The following is a 23,685-nucleotide window of genomic DNA, read 5'->3' on the forward strand; positions in this document are numbered from 1 at the left end:
ACTGCATGCAGCCTTTGGTAAAACAATGACTTTTTATGTCCTTGTCCATTTGCTCCTTCTCAGTTGGAAGTCAGAGCTGGTGCTTTTACAAAGCCCATGTTTCCTAACTCTATTCATGGTGTCACTTCTACACAGCTCCCCAAATGTGGGAGGAGTATCTGGTCAGGATGAGATGGCAGGGGAAATAGTCTATTTGCTTCTTGTCTTGCTGATGATACCCCTTCCAGTGTTTCCCACAAGAAAGGAAAAGGAGCTGGGTGGTGGGAGAGGAGGACCACGGTGGCACAGTCCTTCCAGCTGCTCTCCTTAAACGAGTGAGTTATTGGGTGGCCACACAGAGCCGCACCAAACTCCCAGCCTGGCCATTTTCACCGTCATTAGTGTTTGTTCGTCTTGTGGCAGCTTCTAAAGCCCCTGGCTGGAGCTGACACCTGCTGCACAGACAGACAGACAGAGGATCAGTGAGGGGATCTGCCTCATCTGGCATGCCTGAAGCCCAGGCACCAAGAGAGGGGATTTGCCCTGAGGCAACAGAAGTGGAAGCAAAGCTCTCCCAGATCCTTAGCACAGGCGAACAGACCTGCAGCTACATCATCTCCCCAGCAATACTTAGTGCCACGTGAAAGAGCAGAACTCTGCTGGGCTCCACTGGATCTCACCTAATCCTGAGGACCTGAGTAGAGAGGTCTCTGTGCCTGTACTCCTGTCTGAAGCTGTGGCAGCCCCCATGGATGCCAGCTGATGCCACATTCCAGCCTTTGCTGTTGGAGTGCATGTTCAGGCTCGCTAACACAGAGGAGGTGAAGAGTGGTGGTGTCAGGTCTGGCTGACCCTCAGTGGTGCTGAGTGTTTGCAATGCTCTCCCCGAACTGCAGAGCTGAATTTGAGCTCTGTGTCCCAGTAAGAAATTACCTGGAGTGACCTTCAGGTTGACAGGTGCTTTTTTTTCTGTGACACAGTGACTTCTCTGAGAGAAGTCTTGCCAGATCAAGAGGCTGTCAGAGCTGGGGTAGGAAAGTTAATGTTGGGCTGAAATGTGACTGCACTCCAGTATATTTTTTACTGTAGAAAACAAGCACATGTGGAAACCTTCCCAGCTGTGAAACCTGCTAGTCTTAGCTGGGATGTCAGAACAATCACTCCTCTCCCTCAACTCTTCCTTCTGTTTTCAGATCTTCCTTTGGTTTTTCTCCTTTGAATGAAGAGAGATCTCACATATTTATAAAAGAGGAGCTCAGAGACTTTGTCCTCTAAGGTCTTATGAAATAATTTTGTGGAAGCTTTTATACTATACCTTCAGAGAAAATGAGTTAGTTCTGCAACAGTACACTTGGAACCTTTGCAAATCAGTCATTCTCCAGAGACATTAAGGGTTATTTTTGCTACAGAAAATAAGTGAAAAAAAAAATTAGGGAGATTACAGCTAGTGCAGGTGGTACAAGTGGCCCTGTCCCAGGAAAGCAAGTGGTGCCAGTGGGAGCACACTGGTGCAGGAGGTGACCCAGGGTATGGAACTTGGAGCTGGGACTGCAGCAGGTACTGCACCCACTGAACCTGCTCCAGAGAGAAAATCTTACTTTGCCACTTGGCTTAAATGGCTGGACTGGGTAAAAGGCTCACTCACAAGGGGACCCTGTTCATCCCATCACAGATACCACTGATAAAGCACAGTTCACTTTGAGCTTTTGTTATTTCCACAAGCAAGCCACAGAGAGCTATAGTGTGCTTACAAATGAGCGTTGCACCAGGATACTGGTAGAGCTCTCAGCCGAGTCCAAATCCCCTCTCAGATGGCAGTAGGAGGTAAATCCTCAATACTTCTGTATTGTTCTAATCTGGTGAGGGAAAATGTTCCCCAAGATCATGTCCAGCAATTGAGAAATGGCAGCAGTTCTCCTCCTCCTCTTAGGGGAGCTGTAGTAAACTGGGATTGAAGGAGAACCTGTCTGTGCAGGTGAAGAATATTTCACTAGGAGAAAATTATTTCTTCGTTTTGTTGTTACGAAATGCAGTAACAGGACAGATGGGATTTTGTACTTTGCATTCATTGTTCCTATGAGACTGGTTTTTCTTACATGCTTTGCTTTCCAGTGCTGCAATTTTCTCCTTCCCTGTGGTGGAGATGAGTGATTTTAGCACGTGATGGTTCATCTCAGGTACACCTCACAGGACTGCACTCTCACAGAGCAGCACACACAGCTGCAGTTCTGAACTACTCCTTTTGCTCTTGTATTTTTAACTGATCTTAACTCTATGACAGAGCTGAGAAGCAGTCTCACCATCATAAAAATTGAATCAGAGGCTACAAATTGGAAAAGTACACCAGGGTCCCTTAGTGCTGACTTTCAGAGAGACTGTGAGTTCAGATGTCTCAGCATTCACATGAGGTGACATTATGTCATCAGGGAAGTTGCAACACGTGCACTGAAGTAAGGGCCTGGCATGGCATGAAACTGCCAACAAAGCCCAGCTGACTGCATTACAGCTGGAGCAGGAAGAAAATGTAAATAGAATTTTTTGGTATTAGCTCTGAGGTAGCAGTGAATAAACTGGAACGTTTTCAGTAGCTCTCTTGTACGCTTTTTTGGGGATAAAAGAGAGCAGTGTAAGGTGATCGGTCATTTAAAGGGCTGCCATATAATAATGGTCTCATAATTATCATAGTATTCAGCAGACATTCAACTGTCCTGTTATTTTTTATTTATCTCACTGTTTGCCTCACAGTTTGGCCTCAGTTCAAGTGAACTGCCACTTCTACAGAAATACATAAGCTCAGTTAGAACCACAGCATGGGAATACTGTCTGTAAAATTAAAGGAAAACACAGAAAATCTCAGGAACCCTGTGGAAAACAAAAACCTCTCTCCACATTGGCAGGGACTGTAGATGAACTGTGGCAAAACCAGATATGGCATAGTCCCCTTTCTTCACAGGAAGAGAATGTACTTTGTCCTAGTGGCATCACCTCACCCCACATTCAAGGTCATATTTGCATACAGGAGTTACTAACACTATTGTGTAATTAATTTGTCTGTGACCAACTAGCCTTGGTACAGCAGAATCACACAAGGGGGCTGAGGTGTGAAGGCACTTCTGGGGATTGTGTAGTCCAGACCCCTGCCATAAACAGGATTGGCTTCAGTAGGTTTTTCAGAGCCATGTTCATTTGGGTTTTGAACTTCTCCAAGGGTAGAGACCTCACAGCCTTTCTGGGCAACCTGTGACAGTATGTGGTGGTGTTTACAGTGTCATGGTAAAAATTACATTTTTACTTATGTTTCAGTGGGATTCCCTGCATATAGGTTTGTGTCCATTTACCTTTCACTGGGCACCATGGAGGAGGGTCTGACTCAGACTTGTTAATTTTCCTCTCCCCTGATCAGGTATTTACACAAATTGATAAGACCCCATAAGCCTTCTCTGCTTCAGGCTGAAGAGCCTCAGTTCTCTCAGCTTCTCCCCATGGAGAAGAGGATCCATTCCCCCATTCTCTTTCTGGACTGTTTTGTTCAGCTCACTCCAGCACGTCCTTACCTCTCCTGCACTGGGGAACCCGGAGCTGTGGCCTTGTCAGTGCTGAGCAGAGAGGAGGGACCCCCTCTCCAGCTGCTGGCAGTGCTCCTGATGCACCATCAGCCTCCAACTGGCCTCCAACTGTACTTTGTGCTGCCTACCACCACCACTTGATCCTGCTAGCTAAACCAATTTTTAATCCATCTCACTTTCCATGTATCTATCCTGTACTTCATCAGTTTGACAAAGAATTTTTAATAGCTGATTTTACATAAATATTTATTAAATCAATACACGTACTGAGCAGTAATTTTAGAAAGTAATTTTAGAAGATATTTTGCCAAAGAAAACACTCCAAAAAATCGGTAAATTCCAGATAAAACAGTAATAAAAGACTGCATGAGTAGTCAGCGTAAGTGCTGCAGCTGTCCGTTCATGGTTATCCCAGAGATTTCACACTGCCAGCCTTCTCAGTTCTGTCACGAATCTTATTTTTTACAGTGTGTGATGAAAAAATGAAATTTAAAATAGGGGCAAAGCATTTTGGTTTTCAAGACCTTTCTTTAAGAAAAAGAAAGGAAAAGAAAAGAATGTGCCCTTGCAAGTATAGCAAAAATATAGAAATATGTCCTTCCTGCACCCTAGGATAGCTAGAAACAAAAAGGGAGGGAAATTATGTCTTAAATCAGTTCAGAAATGTTAATTTCTGAATTACATCCCCCCTCATCCACTTTGGCAGTTTTGGAGATGCTGGATTCATGTTTTTGGAACCCTCGAGACTGGCAGTTTGTGCGCACTGATGAGAGGAGGGATGGTCCAGATGCCCTGAAGCCACATTTAGTCCTTGGCTATTGCACAGGCTCTGTAGATCAGAAGCAGTGACACCATTGATCAGGATGAGCACTGCACAGCTCAGCAGGCTGTCAGGCAGCACAGGCAGGGAAGGACTTTCAGCTATCAGGCAGATCAACAAGCACAGCCCTCCCACTGCTAGTAAATCAAGTATTGTACAGGTAATTGCCAAAGTCAACACATTATCCTGTCACCTCCATCAGGTTAAAATCTGAGACTCTGTTGTCAGAGGTAATAATTTCAAAGACAGGCAATCTACTACCTTCTGGAGAGAAAACTCCTGACAGCATCAAGAAATTCCCTCAAGATGCAGCATGATGTATTACATGGGGATCTTCCTAACTGACAGGCGTCCTCCCCTGAGGATGTCACAGTCACAGGTCTCTGGATTTCAGGCAACACCTTTGTTTTAGGCAAAATATCCCAAAGCAATGTGTTCTGAACAAAGACATGGGGATGAACTCAGTTCTGACCTGGGCAAAAGCCCATGTTTACAGAACAGGATGGATCAACCCTTCTAGCTGCCACTGGAAAAGTCCTGGAAACCTTCCTGTCCAAGGTCTGAGGATCTTTGGTCTTCACTTGGTTCAGGATCTATGGGAGATGGTAACTTAGAGCAGGTGCAGCCTCCCTCCCTCCCTCCATCCACAAGATGCAAACCCTTTCTGCCACTTCACTTTTCTTGGGAAGAGACATGAAGCAGGAATTAGATTCCTGGTCCTTCAAGGATCAGCAAACACCAGGAAAAGGCTCCAGTTCCCACTGAGCTCATGAAGCAGCAATTGTACTGCTGGGAGCCTCTCCCTTCCTACCCCGCCTAGGGAGACGAGGATCAAGGTCACTGGAGTAATTAATTTTCTGTCATAAAGAGTTAATAACCAGGTATGTCAGACATCTGCTATCTGAATCAGACTTAAACCTGATTCTTTTGGTATTTCTCACAAAGTTCAATTGCTACAGAGACAATTTATGAGACAATCCCTCTCAGGGTCTGAAGTTAATGCTGTGCTGCCTCTGCCATGGTTTTGCTTGCCAGACGTTGTTGATATGGAGCAATACAAGACTCCTGAATATACACACTACTCTATTTGCTAGCTAGGATTGTATTTTTTCTTTGAACGTATAAGATTATGCATAATTGTTTGAATACACTGCTTATTAAAAATAGTGTTGAGATGAGCAAATTGATTTTATCCAGCTGTGTGATTTCTATCTTCCTGGTTTGGCCAATGTTTATCAGAAAGAACTGGCCATGTCTCGCCCATGTTTAAACTATAGAGCATTCCAATGCCTCCACTGCTTGTATCATGCCTCCTCTGCCAGATCCTTTGTGCCTATGTTTCTACAGTAAGCCAGTCTGATTGCTACGTGAGGCTCTGGTTGCCAACAGCTTCAGATGAAATATTCCACACCAAAACCATCAAAAACTGCAGAAATCCTGTGTGGAATGAAACTTTCTACTTCCGGATACAGAGAAAAGTCAAGGTAAGCAACCCAAAACCTCTCTTTTTCATCTAATCTCTGTGCAGTGGCTTTCAGTTTAGCCCAAACCCCCTAAACTAGAAATATCTTCTTAGTGCATTTCTGAGTTTACTTAAAATTCCCCACGCAAGCTGGAGCAAAGCAATTCTGGCTTTGCTGGAATCCAATTTACTCCTAGCAGATAGCTGGTATGATTTACATGTGGGTAATGAGAGTCTGACCTCCTTGGGGAAGGCTGATGGGACCTGTGACAGTGACAACACAGAGAAACTGAAATGAAAATATAAAATTACTCTGTAACAGAAAAACACACCTTTTTCTGAAAGGACATGAAGTAACGGCAGGAGATGATGCCAAATTCTTATATGATAAAGATCTTGACTCTGTTTGCTGCTGATAATCGAATTACACTCAAATACCTGTGAACAGGTAGCTGAAAGCAGAAGGTCCAAGGACGTAGAAGGGTGATTATTGATATGAAGTTATCTCCATTGCCCCTGCTGATACGAAGCAATATAGGACTTTTGGTAATCCATATTCCTCCCTAAAATTGATCTAATTTTTAATGAGAGCTACTTAAAAGCATAACAGCTGACCCAAAAGAGATGTCAGTACAGCTTTAATTGATAAGACTAAGACCTGGATCTTTATACTTGCTTTCTTACTCTCCTTTCTCATACTTTTTCATCAATTATTTTCTATTTCCTCTCTGTAAAGCAGACACTAAGCCTGGAAGAGCTGCAGAATGTCATATTTCTTGTACGCCACACATGCTAGTGAATTGGATATTTTTCATTTCTTTTCCTAGAATGTTCTGGAAATTACTGTTTCTGATGATGACATCATTCATGATGATGACCATGCAATTGTGCTTTTTGATGTAGCTAAAATCCCCCTTGGGGAAAGAGTTTTTACAGCATTCCCACTAACCCCAGAGGTAAGAGCTCGGTCAGACATTTAGTACGGCTTGATGTCCATTCTCTCCCCTCTGTTAAAGAGGTGTACTGTCTCTTCTGGTTTTGCCACCAGGACTAACTTGGTGGTAAAGATGTAGCAAAACTAATTAACATCCTGGAAACTGCACATCAGTGACAAAATAGATGGCCTTCTCTAATTCCTGTTGGTTTGCTTTGGCACAGGTCATGGCCAAATTCTCAAGCCCCCGAGCAGATGCAATTTTAGGGAAGCTTTGTGCTTTCAATAATCTGATGGAAAATAGGAGATTATCTCATCCTCACGAAGACTATAAAAACCAAAACATTGCAAGCACAGGGAAATGGACTGTTTCCACAATATTTTCCTAAACACTAAGCCTTAGCATATCATGTTCAGCACAGGGAAGCTGGCAGAGAAGGAAGTGTGAGAGAGGTTTGTTAGGGAGATTTACAAGCACCAAACACCTTTCGTTCTTCAAGTACAATTGAGTTCCTTGGGGAAGAAAAAGCTGCCACTGTCATTTAATGCTGATCATAGCAAGTGCAAAACAGAATATTTTTACTCATTAAATATAAAGGACACAGTGCTTGCAAAAATTAGGGTCACTTTGAAGACCTCTACACATACTACTTGAGACAGCTTCTTTTTTTATTTTCAGGGGAAGGAGGAGCTGGAAGTTGAGTTTGTTTTGGAGACCATGTGAGTAAAACCCCATTACTGTTGGCAGCTTGGAGTTATGCATTAGTGCAGGGAAACCTTTTGTAGATCCAGTACCGCCTTAATAGCCAGAGGCAAGTTTTTCCAGACTTAATATGTGCATTAAAAAATCATTATATGAAAGGGAAAATGCCCTGATGTGGAGAAGAGTTGAGAATTTTTAATTCTGTGACTTTCTTTCAAGATTTTGACTTAAATAGTTCAGAGTTGGCTGACAAACCCCACTGCAGCAAGTCTGCAGGTTTACTGGACAGTGTTCTCTGGGAATGTCATGGCTGAGGAGAATGTTGCTACCCAACTTGTGTCATGCCTCTGCTACTAAGGCTGTTGCAAGGACTTTCCAGGTGCCTTACAGCAATTTAATAATTTCTGCTGGGTCATTATGTGGCATCCAGTGTCAAGGGAGTATACTTACAGAAATCACAAGAAGGAGTAATGAAAAAAATAGTAATAAAAAATTTAGAGAGAGTAATGTGTCCTGCTCAGGACAGTATCCAGAACGTATTGTTTATAAAATACATATTATTTGTTCTTGTTTTCCAGCCAGGGTCCTCCTGAAACCATCATCACAAATGGGGCAATAGTGGTAAAATAATGTTTTGTTCTTTTGTATTCTTTCCCACATCATTCCTTACCACAGCTGACTATAATGTCAGTGAGGGAAACATTGCAAGTCTTCATTCTTGGGTGATACTTTCTCTTAGGATCTTTATCTTTAAGGAGAACAGCATGATCTTAGAGGTGCCTTCTGATTGTTATAATTTTCCCATGTTTTGTCTGCATCCATTGAAAATGACAATGTGTTTAGCATAGCACCATCCTCCCATGTGGCAATAAATTAATTCTCACATTCACTGTGTCTGGCAAAAATGTCCAACACAGCTGGCCTCCCCCCTTCAAACAATGACCTTTCCTACAATGATCCTTTCCACATCTGCCAGCACTGGTAGTGAGATGGCTGGATGAGCTATCTAATTAGATAACTCATTAGATAATAATTACCTAGTGAGTTATCTAATCTGTCCTCATCACACCTACCATAGTGTCGTGAAGAAGCCTGTCTGGAAGTTCACTTGAACAGCAGGAGGCAAAAGAAGCGTTTTTCAGGTAAGATTATTATTTCTTAAAATAAATATTGGTGATTTTACTGTCTCTAACAAGGCCTGGACATTGCATCAGCAAAATACTAAGGCTTTAACTGATCACATTTAAGGTGATTTGTACAAAATTGGCAGTAGGGAATGCCACCAGTCCTGCAGCAGTTCAGGGCTCTGACTTCATGGGGAGTCTTGTGCCAGACTAGAAACAACTAGAATCAGATGATTATACAGAAGATATCTAAAAAAAAACCATGTTGAGATTCTGCAAACCTCTGCTGCAGTATGCTAAACCCTGAAGAAGTTTAATTCCTCAGGTATTATAGTTATAATATAGCCTTAACTTTGCTCAGGATCTCTGTCACTTCAGCTTACACACGTGCACAGACACACCTCATTTTTTGCAGGGGTTAGCCACTCAGCAGCTGGCTCCTGCCTGACCCTGGTCAAGATTCAGAGTCTAGAAGCTTCTCTGCCCACATCCCCTGAGGGGCTGGATCTGGTAGGCAATCTCAGAGCATGCATAATGCACACTGGCAGGATTAGCTGAACTATTCACAAAAATAGGGTCATCTGCTGCTCATAAGAGTCAGATCTTATTTTAGGGGGCCGAGAACTTCTTCAGCTCATTATTTGGCCTGGGATGAAGATGATTTACCATGCAAAGTACCTGGTTGTATTCACTGTGTCATGATGAAACTGCAACAGAAAAGCAGCAATCTAAAATTTAGTGCCACCCATGTCACATTCCCATCTGACTCCTTGCTCAGCACATTATAATGATACAGTCACCTGAAATATTTGGGGTTTGGATGCTTTTAGAAGATAGTTTTCCAAATACAAAGGAAGAGGAGAAGGAATTTGTTCAAAGCTACCTTTTGCTTCTTTTTGTCCCATCTCTCTTTTTTTTACAATTAAAAGTAACTTTGTGTATGCATTTTATCTCATTGTTTTAGAGAATGAGCTAACATTTACAGTGAGAGGATCCTTTGAAGAAACTCAGACAGTTTCACTGGGCTGTGACTCCCGCTCCCCTCTCCCAGATCCCACTTTCTTCCACTATGCCAGATACAAGCAACCCTCCCTGGATGTTGCACTCAGGAAGAAGAGGAAGCTTCCTGCCTTTGTACGTTACCCCAGAGCATGGCAGACATCACAGACTGTTCTGTGACCTGGCATTTGTGTGTGAGTAGGAAGCCAGAGGAGAGCATTTCTGTTTTAACCAAAAAGCTTTCCACGTTCCTTTTCAGTGTGCTTGCATGTCATGTGGGCCAAGGAGGAGAAGTGTGCCCTTGACAATCCCTCTGAAATCACTTCCCTCCGAGCGGGAAGTAGTTGGTGAGGTGAGTGTCTGCTGTCCATGAGAATCCTTTGCAAGCTTTTTTAAACTCTTTCTGATTTGCATGAAGCAGAAACCAAGGGCCAGGTCTCTTTTTACAGAGGCAGTTGTTTTCTAACCTCCCTCCAACCTAGGGCAATGCATAGTGAAATGAATTATTTGAAGCAAAATAAAATGAGAAATCCATGGGAAAAGGGGGAAGAAGAAAAATATCTAAGCTGTTGCTCATGCTCCTTGTACTGTCCATGTACTTAACCAGGCTGGAGGTGACTGGGTGCCACTGGGACAGGGTGGTGAGGCTGCAGCCTGGCACACTGCCCCAGGAAGAAAACCTGAGCCACACATGTGCTCAGCCTCTGGGGCTTCCCCTTGCACCTGACATTGTTATGTGAGAGACTCTGGTTTCAACACCCATCTTCAGTGGGGGATCCCTCCAGGGAGGTGAGCTGTAGCACTGCAGCTCTTCTGGTATTTATTTGTGTAGCTGACTAGTACCAGGCAAGCAACACTGAGTTTTAAGAGAGGGATAACATGTGGACTACAGATGACGGTGTACTAAAGTCTTATCTATTAAATCAGTCCACATCTCTGGTTGCTATTGAAATATTGAGAAGAGACCTCAGTTTCTGGAGATTCAGAGTTTTGTAGGTATACTGATGACCCAAAAGATCTGTGTCTCAGTCTGAGTGGGGGAAAGGGACTATTCTAAACAAAGTACAATATTCATCATTTTACCTTTTCAATTTTCAGCACAGAAAAATTGATTTGCTCCTTAAGGTGAAAAAATGGTAAGACACCTGTTGTTTTCCCCTTGGTCCTTTGTATTTAGATAGTTGGAAATCAAGTTCCAATCCCTTTGTACTACTGCCTTTGTCCTGAATGCTGGCCCATCCTTATTTCAGACCATAAAATAAAATACACTCAGTACATAAAGCAAAGATTTTTGGCAATAGAGTTTTTCTAATTGGACAGGGAGTTAAGAAAAGGTTTTATAAAGCACACACCAATTTTCTATTCATACTGTCCTGCAATCAATATTACATGGCAAGGGCTACTGTAGACACGCTGATACCTCTAGTGTTTATTGCCAAACGCAGATTCTCAATAAAAGCAACATTTCAAAACTGATTGAAAAAACATTTCTGTTTCCCAAAAGGTCTCTTTAACTGTCTTCCACTAAAGGATCAAAATCAGAGTACCTGGATACTCTAAGACGTGAAAAAAAAGAAATAATAAATGTACCCACATTTATTGTTTTAATATCTACTCAAAGAGATAAATGCAAATACACTCAGTGAAGTCAGTGCTTATTTCTAAACCAAGGAAACACACTGTGTGTTTTGGAATATTGTTCAGGCCTTAGTAAAATTTATAGGATGGATATGTTACATTATGTTACATATTGCAACAGAAGAGAACTTCCAGAAAAACAGGAGCTTTTTCCATCATGCTGTTTATTTTCAGTAAATATGCTATGAAATATACATACAGTTTACAGCCGTCATTTTAAAACTTCTTCCTTAGAAGCCTGTGCAGGATTTTCACAGCAGCTTTCAAACCACAAATGTAGGGCTTATAAGCACCAAAAGAACATCTGATCATGTAAATCTGCAACTTCAGTAGACGTTTCACAGATTCCGGTGGAAGTTCGCGCAACTTTTAAAAGCCACCTTTGAAGCACTGCCCTCTGCAGGCTTCTGGATTTATGTCTGAGAAGGAACGGCTGCTATTTGTAGCTGTATTTATTCCAGGTGTCTTTGGCAGGGAGAAAAAAATTCCTTTTAGTTCAAAGGCAGGTGGACTGTTTTTCTCCAAGAAAAAAACAGAGCCTTTAATGTCGTCCTCCTTTGCTTTCTGTAGACCTGGTAGTGAAGGCATGTCTATTTATGAAGTAAAGTAATTAAAATGCTGGTTTGGACTACAAATGTGATGTGTGATACCTGATCCTTGCTGCAGCCAGGAAGACCTAGACGTGCGCCTGGGGTTTGACCTGTGTGCCCAGGAACAGGACTTCATTCTCAAGAGGAAGAAGGTGGTTGCAGCTGCTTTGAAGGACATTCTCCATCTGGAAGAGGACTTGCAGGACGATGAGGTATCTGAGACATACTTATTCTCTGATTTCTGCACAGATAAGTGTCAAAAAATAGCATTTTGGTCACTTTTTTTTTTTTTTTTTGGAAACCCTGTAGTTTCGTGTACAATAACAGCTGAGTTATTTTCTCAGTAGCTGACTGGAAGAAATGAGTACTCATCGCAAACATGAATAAAAAGCCTGTAGCCCTGAAGCTAGAGAATCTAGCCTTGTGTTCAGTAGCAGTCTGCCCTATAACACAGAGAAGGGCTTGGTGCTCTCAGAGCCAAGGCCAAAGTTTCATTTTGGCCAGATCTGAACAGTGGATTCAGCACTTCATTCCGTCATGGCTAAAACTGGATTTTATTTTGTGTGTCATTTGTGCCATCATTTAGGGTCCTGTCGTGTGAGCATAGCATGCTGCCAGTCTGACTTAATCTCGCTCAGTAACAGGATTGATAACAGAAATTTTAAGGCAGGGGGAAATCAGGTGTCTCTTCTTTTTAATTATGCACCTATGACTGGAGTGTGAAGCCTAAACTCAAATGCAGACATGATAAATTTTTCTTGTCTGGACCAAAACTGAGTTGAGCTTTTCTTGCTCAGCTGGGCTTTTTAGACACAAGACTCTGCCTTTCAATGCCAGCACGAAGCCATGGGTCATTCCCTTCCCCTCAGATGTAGAGCCCATACAATCTCTCTGTATTCTTGTATGCAGAGCATACAATCTCATACAATCTCTCAATATATTCTTCTGATTTGTACATGACATTCATTCACAATGCACAGTTGCTGTCTTTACTGTTAAAGAAGCCAATTTGTGTTTATGAATTAATTCTGATTCTAAGACTGCCAGTTCCTGGATTTCTGTATGATCACAGAAGCAAAAGATTGCAGCTCACTTGCATACCTAGCACTGCATATACACATGTGGTAGGTGGATTGAGCGTGGTTCCTCTTTCCCTCCAGAAGCTTTAAAAGGGAATGATATCACCAGCCTCTGGTTTCAGGGCTTCTGAACTGGCCTGTGCTCTTAAATCCATCAGTCATGGCATTTCTAGTATGGAATAACTGTACAATAGTTTCAGCAAACTTCAAGAAAAGAGAAGTTATTACTGCCCACATGGAAATTGTGAGACAGCACTGGTATTTTCTGGTCTGATAATAATCTGATTCAGATGAAAGAAGGTACCACTTCCTCTAATTTTTTGTTGCTCTGTGTTAATGGTTTTCAAACAGAGCACTGAAAATGTGATAATGGATTTCATGTTCTATTGCAGAGCTGCTTGACAGAGGGAAATATGAAGTATTTCTTACTCCTTACATGCCCCATTATTAATTCAGGTTTTTCTTCATGTTGGTGGCATGTTTTCACTACTTTATCAGTGCTGTAAATTTCTCCTTCTAATCAGAGCTGTCTCTGTCCCTTCTCAGGCCATGTCACTAAATGCATGTATTTTGGGATTGAACAGGTACCTGTGGTGGCAATCATGACAACGGGAGGAGGAACCAGAGCTCTGACAGCCATGTATGCTCACCTCCTCAGCGTGCAGGAAATGAATGTCTTGGACTGTGTCTCATATATCACTGGCTTATCTGGAACCACATGGTAAGACCAAGATAAAAACACTGGAATTTTCCATAATTGACATCAAGGAGTGATCTTGAGTTATATGATCTTAACTATCAAGAAAAGGCTTTGCTCTGCTTAAGAACTCACACTTTTCCCTGTGGGTTTTTTTTGTTTGTTCGTTTTTTTTTTTTTTTAGGACCATGTCAAACTTGTATGAAGATCCTGACTGGTCCCAAAAGGATCTCAAGGAAACCCTCAATGATGCCCGAAAGCATGTACTTAAAAATAAGTTTGTTACTTGTTTTGCCCCTGACCGTCTGAAGTACTATTTGGAAGAGTTGTGCCAGAGGAAACAGGAAGGACATCAGCTGTGCTTCACAGACCTGTGGGGACTCATCATTGAAACCATGTTACATGATGAGGTACAATAACAGCACCTTTCTCTCCAGATTTGGATATCTGGTGAATACAGCGGTGAGGAAAGACAGTAAATCAAAAACTGCTTGAGATTGGAAGGGACCGCTGGAGTTCATCTTGTCCAAGCAGGATTAGGAAGGGCCAGCTACCCTGCTCTGTGGGCTTTGAATATCTCCACAGCTGAAGACTCCACAAACTCTCTGGGCAACACATGCCAGTGTTTGACCACCCTCCTGCAAAATAGGTTTTTTGCATGTTTGTTTTTCATATAGATGCCTAAAGCATGTGCCTTGGCAGTACCATTCATTATGCTTGTTGGCTGTGTTATAAGATCTTAACATCACACCTGGTACAGAAAGGATGGGAATGAAGAGAAATAACAGATAACTCACAGTATGAACCTCTTTTAATTTATTCCTCACAGAATGTAGAAGGGGCTTTCAAGAAGGTTGGAGAGAGACTATTCACAAGGGCATGTAGTGGTAGGACAAGGGGGAAGTGGCCTCAAGATGAAGGAGGCTAGGTTTAGATTAGGCATTAGGAAGAACTATTCACTATGAGGGCAGTGAGGCCCTGGAACAGGTTCCCAGAGAGGCTGTGGACCCCCTGTCTCCGGAGGTGTTTAAGACCAGGTTGGATGGGAAGGTGTCCCTGCCTATGGCAGTGGGATTGGAGCTAAGTGATTTTTAAGGGCCCTTCCAACCCCAACCATTCCGTGATCCTGTGAATTCACATGTAAATATTTGAAGGAAAATCCTGCTGTTCTTTTAAAAGAGCTGCACAATAAGGCAAGGCAAAGGAAAATCACAAGCCCAAAGACAGTATCTCTGAGCTGTTAATAAGACATCACCCTGCAAACATTTCCATCAAGAGCTGTGTTCAGGCTCCATTTTAATCTTCATGAATATTTCTTTCCCACTAGGACATTTATACTTTAGAATGAGAAAACATCCCCCCCTGTAATATGATTAACCCCACACACATCCACATTTCTGCTGCCTGGTCATAGAGCACAGTGTAGAGGCTCCCTGGGGTTGTGTTCAGCAGGGAGCTGTGAGTGTGCCCAGAGCCCTGTTCCCTGGCCAACAATAGCCCAAGGGAAGCTGGTGGCACTGGTGGCACAGCCATCCTTCCAGGGGCTGCTCTGCTGAGGATGAGCACCTGCAGCTCTCCTTGCAGGAGCACACACACAAACCTTGGCTCTGCTCCCAAACCATCCCGCCCTTTCCACCTGCCCAAGCTCCAGGGCTTGCTGAGCACTAACTCTGCATGAGCCTTGTCTCTGTCACAGTCTGAGGAAAAAGTTCTTCTGGGCAGTCAGAGAGGGGTTTACTCTTTCATAACGAAATATTTCCTGCCAACATTCCCAGACATTTTTTGTGAAATAAAAAATGTGGGTAACAGCCTTTTCTCCTTACCTTATTCTTTCAACATAAGAATTTAGGATTATTTGTGTGCTGACGTGTTGGGGCAAGGGAGGGGCAGGGATAGGGATGACAGCACCTTTCTAAACTAAGCAACTGGGGAGCGTCCTAGTTGGAGTCATGTATGCACTGCATTGTCAGAACCCAGGATTAGATGAAATGGGAGGCTCTTTGTGTCACCCAGTTGTCCTCAGCTACTGTCATTTCTCAAAACAGGAGGACTGCCATAAGCTCACAGATCAGCAGCAGGCACTAAATCGGGGTCAAAACCCCCTGCCCATCTACCTCTCTCTCAATGTGAAGGACAAAATCAGCGACCAGGATTTTAGAGGTAACAATACTCCAGAATTGCATTTAATATTTAATCCCAGTTGGGGTCAGTTTAAGATTAGATGAGGATATCAATTCAATGCACAAATACTCTGAAGGCTAACCCACCTCAAAGGAGAAATTTAATAGTTAATATTTTGAAGACCTTAGTATAATTCAGTATCCAGGATCAAAAGCAGGACAACAGAAGACACTGTGCACTTCTCTGCACATTATGCACAGAAACTGTCAAAAAGTTTATACAGACATAGAGATGTAAGAGGACAATTTGTTCTGCTTGTTCACTACTGTGGAATGTGCAGTGAATAAATGCCTGTTGCAAAGGGTGTTAATTAGAAATCAGTCTGCCTTAACCTGGCCAAATCATGTTTAATTCAATAATTATGCCTCTGCTGCTGTAATCAGTCTGTCTTATGCCTTTTCTTTTAGAATGGGTGGAGTTCACCCCTTATGAGGTAGGATTCCCAAAATATGGTGCCTTCATTCCTGCAGAAGACTTTGGCAGCGAGTTCTTCATGGGTCGCCTGATGAAGAAAGTCCCAGAATCCAGAATCTGCTTTTTGGAAGGTGATTTGTTGTTCTGGGAAAAAGTAGTAAAATATAATCTGCTCCTGCACAAACTCTTCTTCTGAAATTAAACATTTAGTGTGTTTCTATTTACCAGGAGCATTATATGGTAAAATACCAGAACTGATAATAGGTCACAATCTGCAGAATTTTTCATTTTCTCTGTGATCTCATTCATCTTAACAGATTTATTGATTTTATCTGTGGTTATGCTTACTGACATGAGACCTTTGCAATACATATATATATATTTGTCAGCAACAGAAGTCATGTATCATTGCTGCTAAGTTAAATCATCCATTTCTTCTGCAGCCTGAGTCTCTAAAATGCTACAAAGTTCCTGCCACATCTAGCCCTGATTAATTCTTAAGATAAAATTTTCATTTCAGAGCGTAAATAGGTCATAATATTTATCTTTTTTCCCTCTTGCATAAAAAAGTGAAAGCAGTAAGAAACCTCTCTTCCCTTTGTGAAAGCAATCTCTTGCTTCATTGCTCCTTCTACTTCCACCAACTGCATAAAGGAAAAAGGAAGTTTCAGGGGTTTTTTTGAGAAGTTGAAACTTTTTGCTTGTGTAGAGATTTCACTACAGCTAATGGTGAGGCATAAGGAAGCAACTCAGAATCTCTCTGTCCCTGGCTGCAGTTTCTGGTAAGGACCCAGGTCTTCCCTTCTGTGATCAGAAATGCTCTCAGGTCACCACCCCCTTTCTACACCTTGGCACTTTCTTCCTACCTTCTCTAGAATGATGCAGGGACATTTCTGCCCCCGTTCCCTGAAGTGTCCAGTGACACAGGTATTTGAAAAGTTTACATCAAATTGTTTTGCGCCCCATTTATTTTCTGTCAAATACATCCTATGCCACAGGGATCTGGAGCAGTGTATTTTCCTTGAATCTCATGGATGCTTGGTATATATCTGTTAATTCAGAAGACTTCTGGCACAAATGGACACGAGACAAAATTACTGACATAGGTGGGTTATTCTTATGTGATTTTGTTTTATTTTTTTTCCCTCTTTGCTGCTACTCTCTTACTGAATTTTTCAAAGCCCTTGTAGAACATTCTCTTCAGGAATTTCCGTTATCCACATGTAAACCAGAAGGAAATTCGTGCCATGTATAACATACGGCAATTATTTCAGTTGTACGTGAAAAGAACCCACAAGATCCATCACAGAAAAATAAAAGAGACAATGGCCCTCTTATGAGATGTTTTCTGAGCAGGAGGGTAAAACTAGAGAAATATGTCCCTGTAGATGGAAGATGCTCACATAGAAGTCTACAATCTTCCAGCTCCTCTCTCAGAAGTTGGAGCATCAGAGAAATGAGAACAAACAACATCCTTACATCTCTGAAATCTACAAATCATTGACACAAACTTCAGTACTATTGGAAGTCATTCCGAGCTATTCATAAGGATGAGATTTGCAAAACATGATACAAAATTTAAAAAGTTCTGCAGGGTCAGATTTCAAGGACAAATACACAGGACGAACACATTACAAAGAAAAGATGACAAGGAAGAGAAGTATTTCAAAAAGGCTTACTTATTTTATCTTCTAGCACTTGCAAGGGAGTCATTTCTGGTTGTTAAATCAAGGATTCTGTAATTTGCTAGTGAGGGACATTAATTATGTTTGGGTGGCTGAGCGATTGTTATTGTGTGGTTTTTTATGTGTCTGAGAGAGAAAATACAGCATGGAGTAGGAAGGAAGACACAGTTAAGTGCAAGATATTTAATGGATAAAACCACAGCAAAGCAAAGAAATATCTAGTTGGTGAGGAGGAGTCTTTTGCAGTACAAACAAAGCCTTTGCCACTGTGAAGTGAGAAGAAGAAAGAGATTTTTCAAAGCTTAGCTAAAAAAACCATGAGATTTTTAAAAATCCTGGAAGTAAAAAGAGAAAGAAGTCCAAATTTTCCAAACATATTATACTAAAAGATGACTGCACAGATTGACTTCAACAGTGAGAGCACATACATAAGCTGTTATTGTCTCTTCTGCAGATGATGAAGCCCTATTCCCTACAAGACCAAATGAGCTGGAAACCCGAGTGGTTTGTCCTCCTGACAGCTTTTCAGAAATATTCCGAGATGTTGCAATGTTACGTCCAGCAGCCTCAGAAATCCATAACTTCCTGAAAGGCTTCCAGATAAACAACAACTACCTAGAGAGCGAGTTTTCCAAGTGGAAAGGTATGGTAACAACACCCTGCTTTGAGTTATAGTTTAAACCATCCTTGTGAAAAAGAAACAATCCTTAAAAAGTTATCAAGCTCACTGCTTTTTTTGTTTCGTTCTGATAGTATTTGATGCTGTTTGTTGCTGAAATCTAAAATTAGGTAGCAGGAGAGGCTTCAAACTAAGTTCTTTAAAAAAATTGATGAAGTCTCACAACAGATAGGTGAGAAGAGTCCCAATTAGTCACCCATGCTCAAGGGATGTGGCAGGGAGCTTTGTTTTCTGTTACATTTTTACTCCTAAGATATAACCTTTGTAACAGTATTCCGTGTCATCCAGGTTGGGATTTTTTTGTTCAGTCTGGCACCAGATATTCCATGTAAAATTGTAGCTGTGTGCCAGTTCTCATAGCGAGCAAGGCCCCAACATATTTAGTCTTTTTACTGTGTTGAGAGAGCGAGGTGCCGTTTTAATTTGTTTCATATTAACAGAAAAAAAAAAAAAAAAAAAGAAAACATAAAACCACACCAACCTGGTCAGAGTTACACACAAGATGAATTAAGTCTATTCTTATGAGCCCCAAGTTAGTCCCTTTCAGTCAGAGGAAAGCCAAAGAAATTGCAGAGTAAAGTGTGAAAAGAGGAAGCCAGATGAGGAACTGAGAAATGACTGAACTGCAGCCATCAGCTATATAGGTAGGTCTAGGACCCAAGAAAAGCTGAAGTCCCTTTTTGTTAACAACAGACTTTCCTCAGCACTTCCCTTGCATTGGGCACTTTCTCTGAAAAAACACACTTCTTTCCTAGACTGTGAGCTGGACTCTCAGCCCAACCACCTGACAACAGCGACAGACTACCTCATCCTGATTGACACTGCATTTGCCTTTGCTACCAGCTACCCACCCCTTATGAGGCCAGAAAGGAAAGTGGATGTCATTTTGCATTTCAACTACAGCTCAGGTTCACAGACAGGGGTGAGCCTTGCACATTCTTCTTCACTGACTTCTCTGTTTCATCACTGAATTCCCAGAATGGCTGATCCTCTACTCATAGAAAATTTTGTTTTTCCCCAATAGCTGGGAAGTGTTGATAAGTTAACAGTTTGCTGTTAACTGTGGGGGTCACATATCATTATGGAACAGCACAAATGTTATCAGGAAGCAATCATTTAGTAAACCATACCTGCCCCTTTCTACATGTAAGTGGCTTTAGCTGATTTGAAGACAGTCAGAAGTAGAATGAATGAAGCTAATTGCCTTTAAACATTGTTCAGTATTTCTCAATGCAATCATATATATTCCTATGCAAGGGAAAATGTACCTTCAGGACAATATAACTGCAGCAAGAGAAGGGTTTGAGGCAGAAGACCAGATATGCAAATAAATGCAATAACAGTTTGCATTTAGGAATGCCAAATTCCTTAGGAATAAAAAGTTGTCTAAAGACAACTTTTTCATAGCCAAATGTGAAACATAGCCAATGCAGATTTTCAGAGACAGGCATGTGGACTCAGATCCACCTCACTTAACTCTGGCCTTCCAGGCCTTGGCTCCACAAAAACCTCAACCTACACCTAAATTGGATATGTACCATAGTCTGTCAGAACCTGTCCCTTGCCCCACAGATATTCCTAGTGAAATAATATTTTGGTCAGATTCAAAGTTCTTCCCATATGTCCTGATATTTTCTTTTGTTTTCTTTTCCTATTGTGACAACAAGCCCCTGAAAGATGCCTCCAAATACTTCGCGAAACAGGGAATTCCTTTTCCTACAAAGGTGCCAGATGATCAGGAAACTCCACATCTGAAGGAATGCTACATTGTTGGTGATAAAGAGAGCCCAGAAACACCTATTGTGATATTTTTCCCTCTAGTAAATGACACCTTCAGGGAATACAAAGCACCTGGTAAGTTAACAGTTACCCATCACATTAACAGCCAGTGACCACTTTCTTCCCCTTTTTTACTAGATAACATCTGGTTTTCAGATCACACTCTAATAACAGGATTTAACTCTATTTGCTTAGATATGAACCATATTAAAAAACTTAAAATATGTGACTTTTCCTGGACAGTAGAGAAGTGTGTGGGATTAGCCTTTGGCATGTATTTTCCTTTTCAGATTCTTTTTTGGCTTTTCATAAGCAGATTGTAGTTAATTGAGGAAAACAATATTTTGTTTATCTGCAGTAGCAGAAATTAGCAGGGGTAATTTGCTCTCATACTTGTCATCCTCTCCTGTTAGAGAATGCTCCAAGGAGTCTAAGGATTTCATTGTTTAAAATAATTTCCAGGCTTACAGTTAGGCAGATAACCTTGAAAACAAAAGTATGAGCTAGCAAAGTGATGAAATGTAACAGTGAAGCACAGTGAAGTGATGAAAGTACAACACTGAGCCATTCCAACAGTGTCTGTTCCCTTTGATATTTAAAGAGTGTCAATAGCAACATTGCCAGTCGCTTCTGAACAGATGAATTCTAAGTCCTGGTACCATATCCCACATGCCATAATATTCTCTTGCTACCAAAGTCTCAGCTACCCCTTCTCCAGATGCTAAAATTCCTAACTCAGCTTGTGAGTTCACTTCAAAGCCCCACGGTATACTTGAAAGCCAGAAGTTCTAGGTTAGTACATGGTACATTCAATTTAAAACCAAAACAAATGCAGAAGCTATTTGTCCCAGTTGTATCAATCCTTATCCTTTTATATTGAGTAAGTTGTAAAAAATAATACGGCACTTTTGTTTTGGAGATTGATTTCATTGCACATTTGAGGTGTACAACTGGGGTTTTGAACAGGATTCAAATAGACAAAGGGTATTTATGCATGTACACACATCGTTCTACTCCAGCTCTCACCACTGATGAGATAGCCCAAAAGTTGCTTTCTGCAGTTATCTTTTGTAGAGAGAAGTAAAGAAAGGAAAAAAGAAGAAAGAAGTAGAACTAAGATTTAGCTTCTGTACTCCTCTTCTATGCTGAACTGCTCTTGTGCATTGCTCTGTGAGGGAGTTTGCTGGCCTTCTTCCCCTCACTAATTTCCAGATGATGTGCAGATGTTAAATGTCAACATAAATTATCAGCAAGTCTAAAAAGGGGTGTTCTAGGTTAGAAAATTCGTTTGAAGACCTGCACAATATCTGCATATTGCATACGCTTGAGGCAAGCTTGTGTTGCCCAACCAGTTCAGCTGGTAGCTACAAGATGAGACTAAACAGGAAGAGAAAGAAGGGGTTCTTGTCATGCCCCCTCCAGCAAAGTGTCAGCTGAGCTGGCATGAAAGGGCTCTGTGCAGGCAGATTTTTTGGGAGGACTGACACCTTGCAGCTGAGACCTGACCTCCAAAGCAGCAGGATGGATGCTGCAGAAGGTCCTGTGAGGCTGGAGAAGGATGTCTGCCTTTTGTTAGTGACAGGCAGAGATCACCTTAATTTATCAGACTTCAGTACCATGCCCTAGCCCAGACCCAAGTTGTACAGCACGCCAAGTTTTAGTACAATCATGTGAATGGGCAGATTTTCCATAGGCAGCTCATCCATCAGCTTGTTCAGAAGGGGAATTTAGAGTCTGGGCAGTAAACAAGTAAAACTGACATATTCAAACTGCTCAACTTCTGCACTCTTAGGCTATTCCATAATCAAGTAGAAAGGGAATTCTCTGTGGGACACTCAGACTGCTCCAGTTGAGTGGCACCAGTTCCCTGTAACTCTGTCTGCAAAGCTGAGAGGAGTACATCTGTTGGACACTGAGAGACCCTTCAAGGACAATCAGAGCCCTTTGATGGATGTTGTTAGATCCATGTTGGTAGAGAAGATTCTCCAAATGCATGAGGTGCTGTCAGGGAGATGCTGACTTTTCCCAGTGCCTACTCCCCTGCCATGGCTCGGGGGGTGCAGGTGTCTGTGACTGTGGAGGGTGCTTGTTTCCTACATGACACCCTCTTGGCAATGTGCTGGTCTCACTGGAGGCTGACAGAAAAATTCTCATGTTTCTGATATTCTCTCTGACAGTATTACCTACCATTTCTGGGTTGCCAATGCTCTCTTTCCCTCATGCCAGCTGTTAGAAAAACAAAGGATCTGTGGAAAAGATGAGAAAGCATAAAAACATATGTGGACCTGATTTGATCTGGGAAAGAGTTAATTTCCTTCCTAGCAGCTGGTACAGTGCTTGTTTGGGGTCTGGAATGAGAATTATGTTGCTCTTCCTTTTTTGTCCCATTAAACCACCTTTATCTCCACCCACATTTTCTCCCTTTGCTCTTCTGGTTCTCTCCCCACCCCTTGGTCAGGGTGCACTGAGCAGGCAGCTGTGTTGCTGAGCTGCCGGCTGGGGTGGAACTGTGACATGAAATTACAGGATACCACACAGCAGGGGATCTCCACCTCCTCAGGTCTCTGCCCCACAGGTGGGATCTTCAGCCATCCTTTAGCAGTCAAAGGCACATGCTGGAATCCAGTAATCTTCAAATTCAGAATCCAACAGAATTAATTGACCTCCTCCCTTCCAAGAACCTATTTATTCTATGTATTAGCAGAGAGATAGAAGTTCAGCTTGCTCATATGCCGTGTCCCACCGGTGCAGAGTCAAGCAAAAAACTGATTTAGTTTAGGTTTGTGATCCACTATTTGTGCATGCCTGAGAAACACCCAGACCCTAATTGTATTTTTGCAAATTAACCAAGCCATTGCTTGCCTGCTAGGTGTGAAGCGCAGTCCCTCAGAGATGGCAGAGGGTGAGGTCGATGTGACCAATGCCTGTGGCCCGTACTACATAAACAATCTGAGCTATTCAGAGGAAAATTTTGACAAACTGGTGAATCTCAGTTACTACAACGTCCAGAACAACAAAGATTTGATTCTTCAGGCCTTGCATACAGCTGTGGAGCGGAAAAAGCGGCACAAGAAAGAGCAAGCGCTGCAAGAACCACCCGATGGCCGTGGCGTGTGTGTGCCTGCCAGAGAGGGAACCCAGCACTTGGCTGGCTGCCCAGCACCAGGGAGCATGAAATAAAGGATCGTCCTATTGATGGAGAAGAAAAAGAATTTTATTAGGAAGTGAAGACAAGCCAAAGAGCGCTGAGAAGAACACTTCATTTGTCATCAAAAATGTTAAGCCTGTCTGTCAGTGGAGGGAATAAACTCCAACAACCAGCTCTTCCTTAATGAACTCATGTGCTTCCCGCGTTG

The 23,685-nt window shown here is 42.1% G+C and overlaps 1 protein-coding gene across 1 annotated transcript in view; it reads left to right on the forward strand.

Annotated features, from left to right (window-relative positions):
* Positions 1–23,509, forward strand: part of LOC311155481 (cytosolic phospholipase A2 epsilon-like) — a gene marked incomplete at both ends in the record, with an annotated part of 31,317 nt that extends 7,808 nt beyond the window's left edge. Inside the window, 18 exons of the mRNA XM_084208706.1 lie at positions 5,713–5,849; positions 6,655–6,783; positions 7,441–7,481; positions 8,043–8,085; positions 8,543–8,606; positions 9,553–9,722; positions 9,847–9,939; positions 10,686–10,723; positions 11,892–12,027; positions 13,479–13,615; positions 13,776–14,001; positions 15,637–15,751; positions 16,180–16,317; positions 17,185–17,292; positions 18,326–18,514; positions 19,306–19,472; positions 20,218–20,404; positions 23,199–23,509. Coding sequence (XP_084064832.1) covers positions 5,713–5,849; positions 6,655–6,783; positions 7,441–7,481; positions 8,043–8,085; positions 8,543–8,606; positions 9,553–9,722; positions 9,847–9,939; positions 10,686–10,723; positions 11,892–12,027; positions 13,479–13,615; positions 13,776–14,001; positions 15,637–15,751; positions 16,180–16,317; positions 17,185–17,292; positions 18,326–18,514; positions 19,306–19,472; positions 20,218–20,404; positions 23,199–23,509 — 2,429 coding nt within the window. The remainder of the gene's footprint in view (positions 1–5,712; positions 5,850–6,654; positions 6,784–7,440; positions 7,482–8,042; positions 8,086–8,542; positions 8,607–9,552; positions 9,723–9,846; positions 9,940–10,685; positions 10,724–11,891; positions 12,028–13,478; positions 13,616–13,775; positions 14,002–15,636; positions 15,752–16,179; positions 16,318–17,184; positions 17,293–18,325; positions 18,515–19,305; positions 19,473–20,217; positions 20,405–23,198) is intronic.
* Positions 23,510–23,685: the final 176 nt, after the last annotated feature.

Source organism: Fringilla coelebs (assembly GCF_963513975.1).
Source record: "Fringilla coelebs genome assembly, chromosome: 6".
NCBI classification, from domain to species: domain Eukaryota; kingdom Metazoa; phylum Chordata; class Aves; order Passeriformes; family Fringillidae; genus Fringilla; species Fringilla coelebs.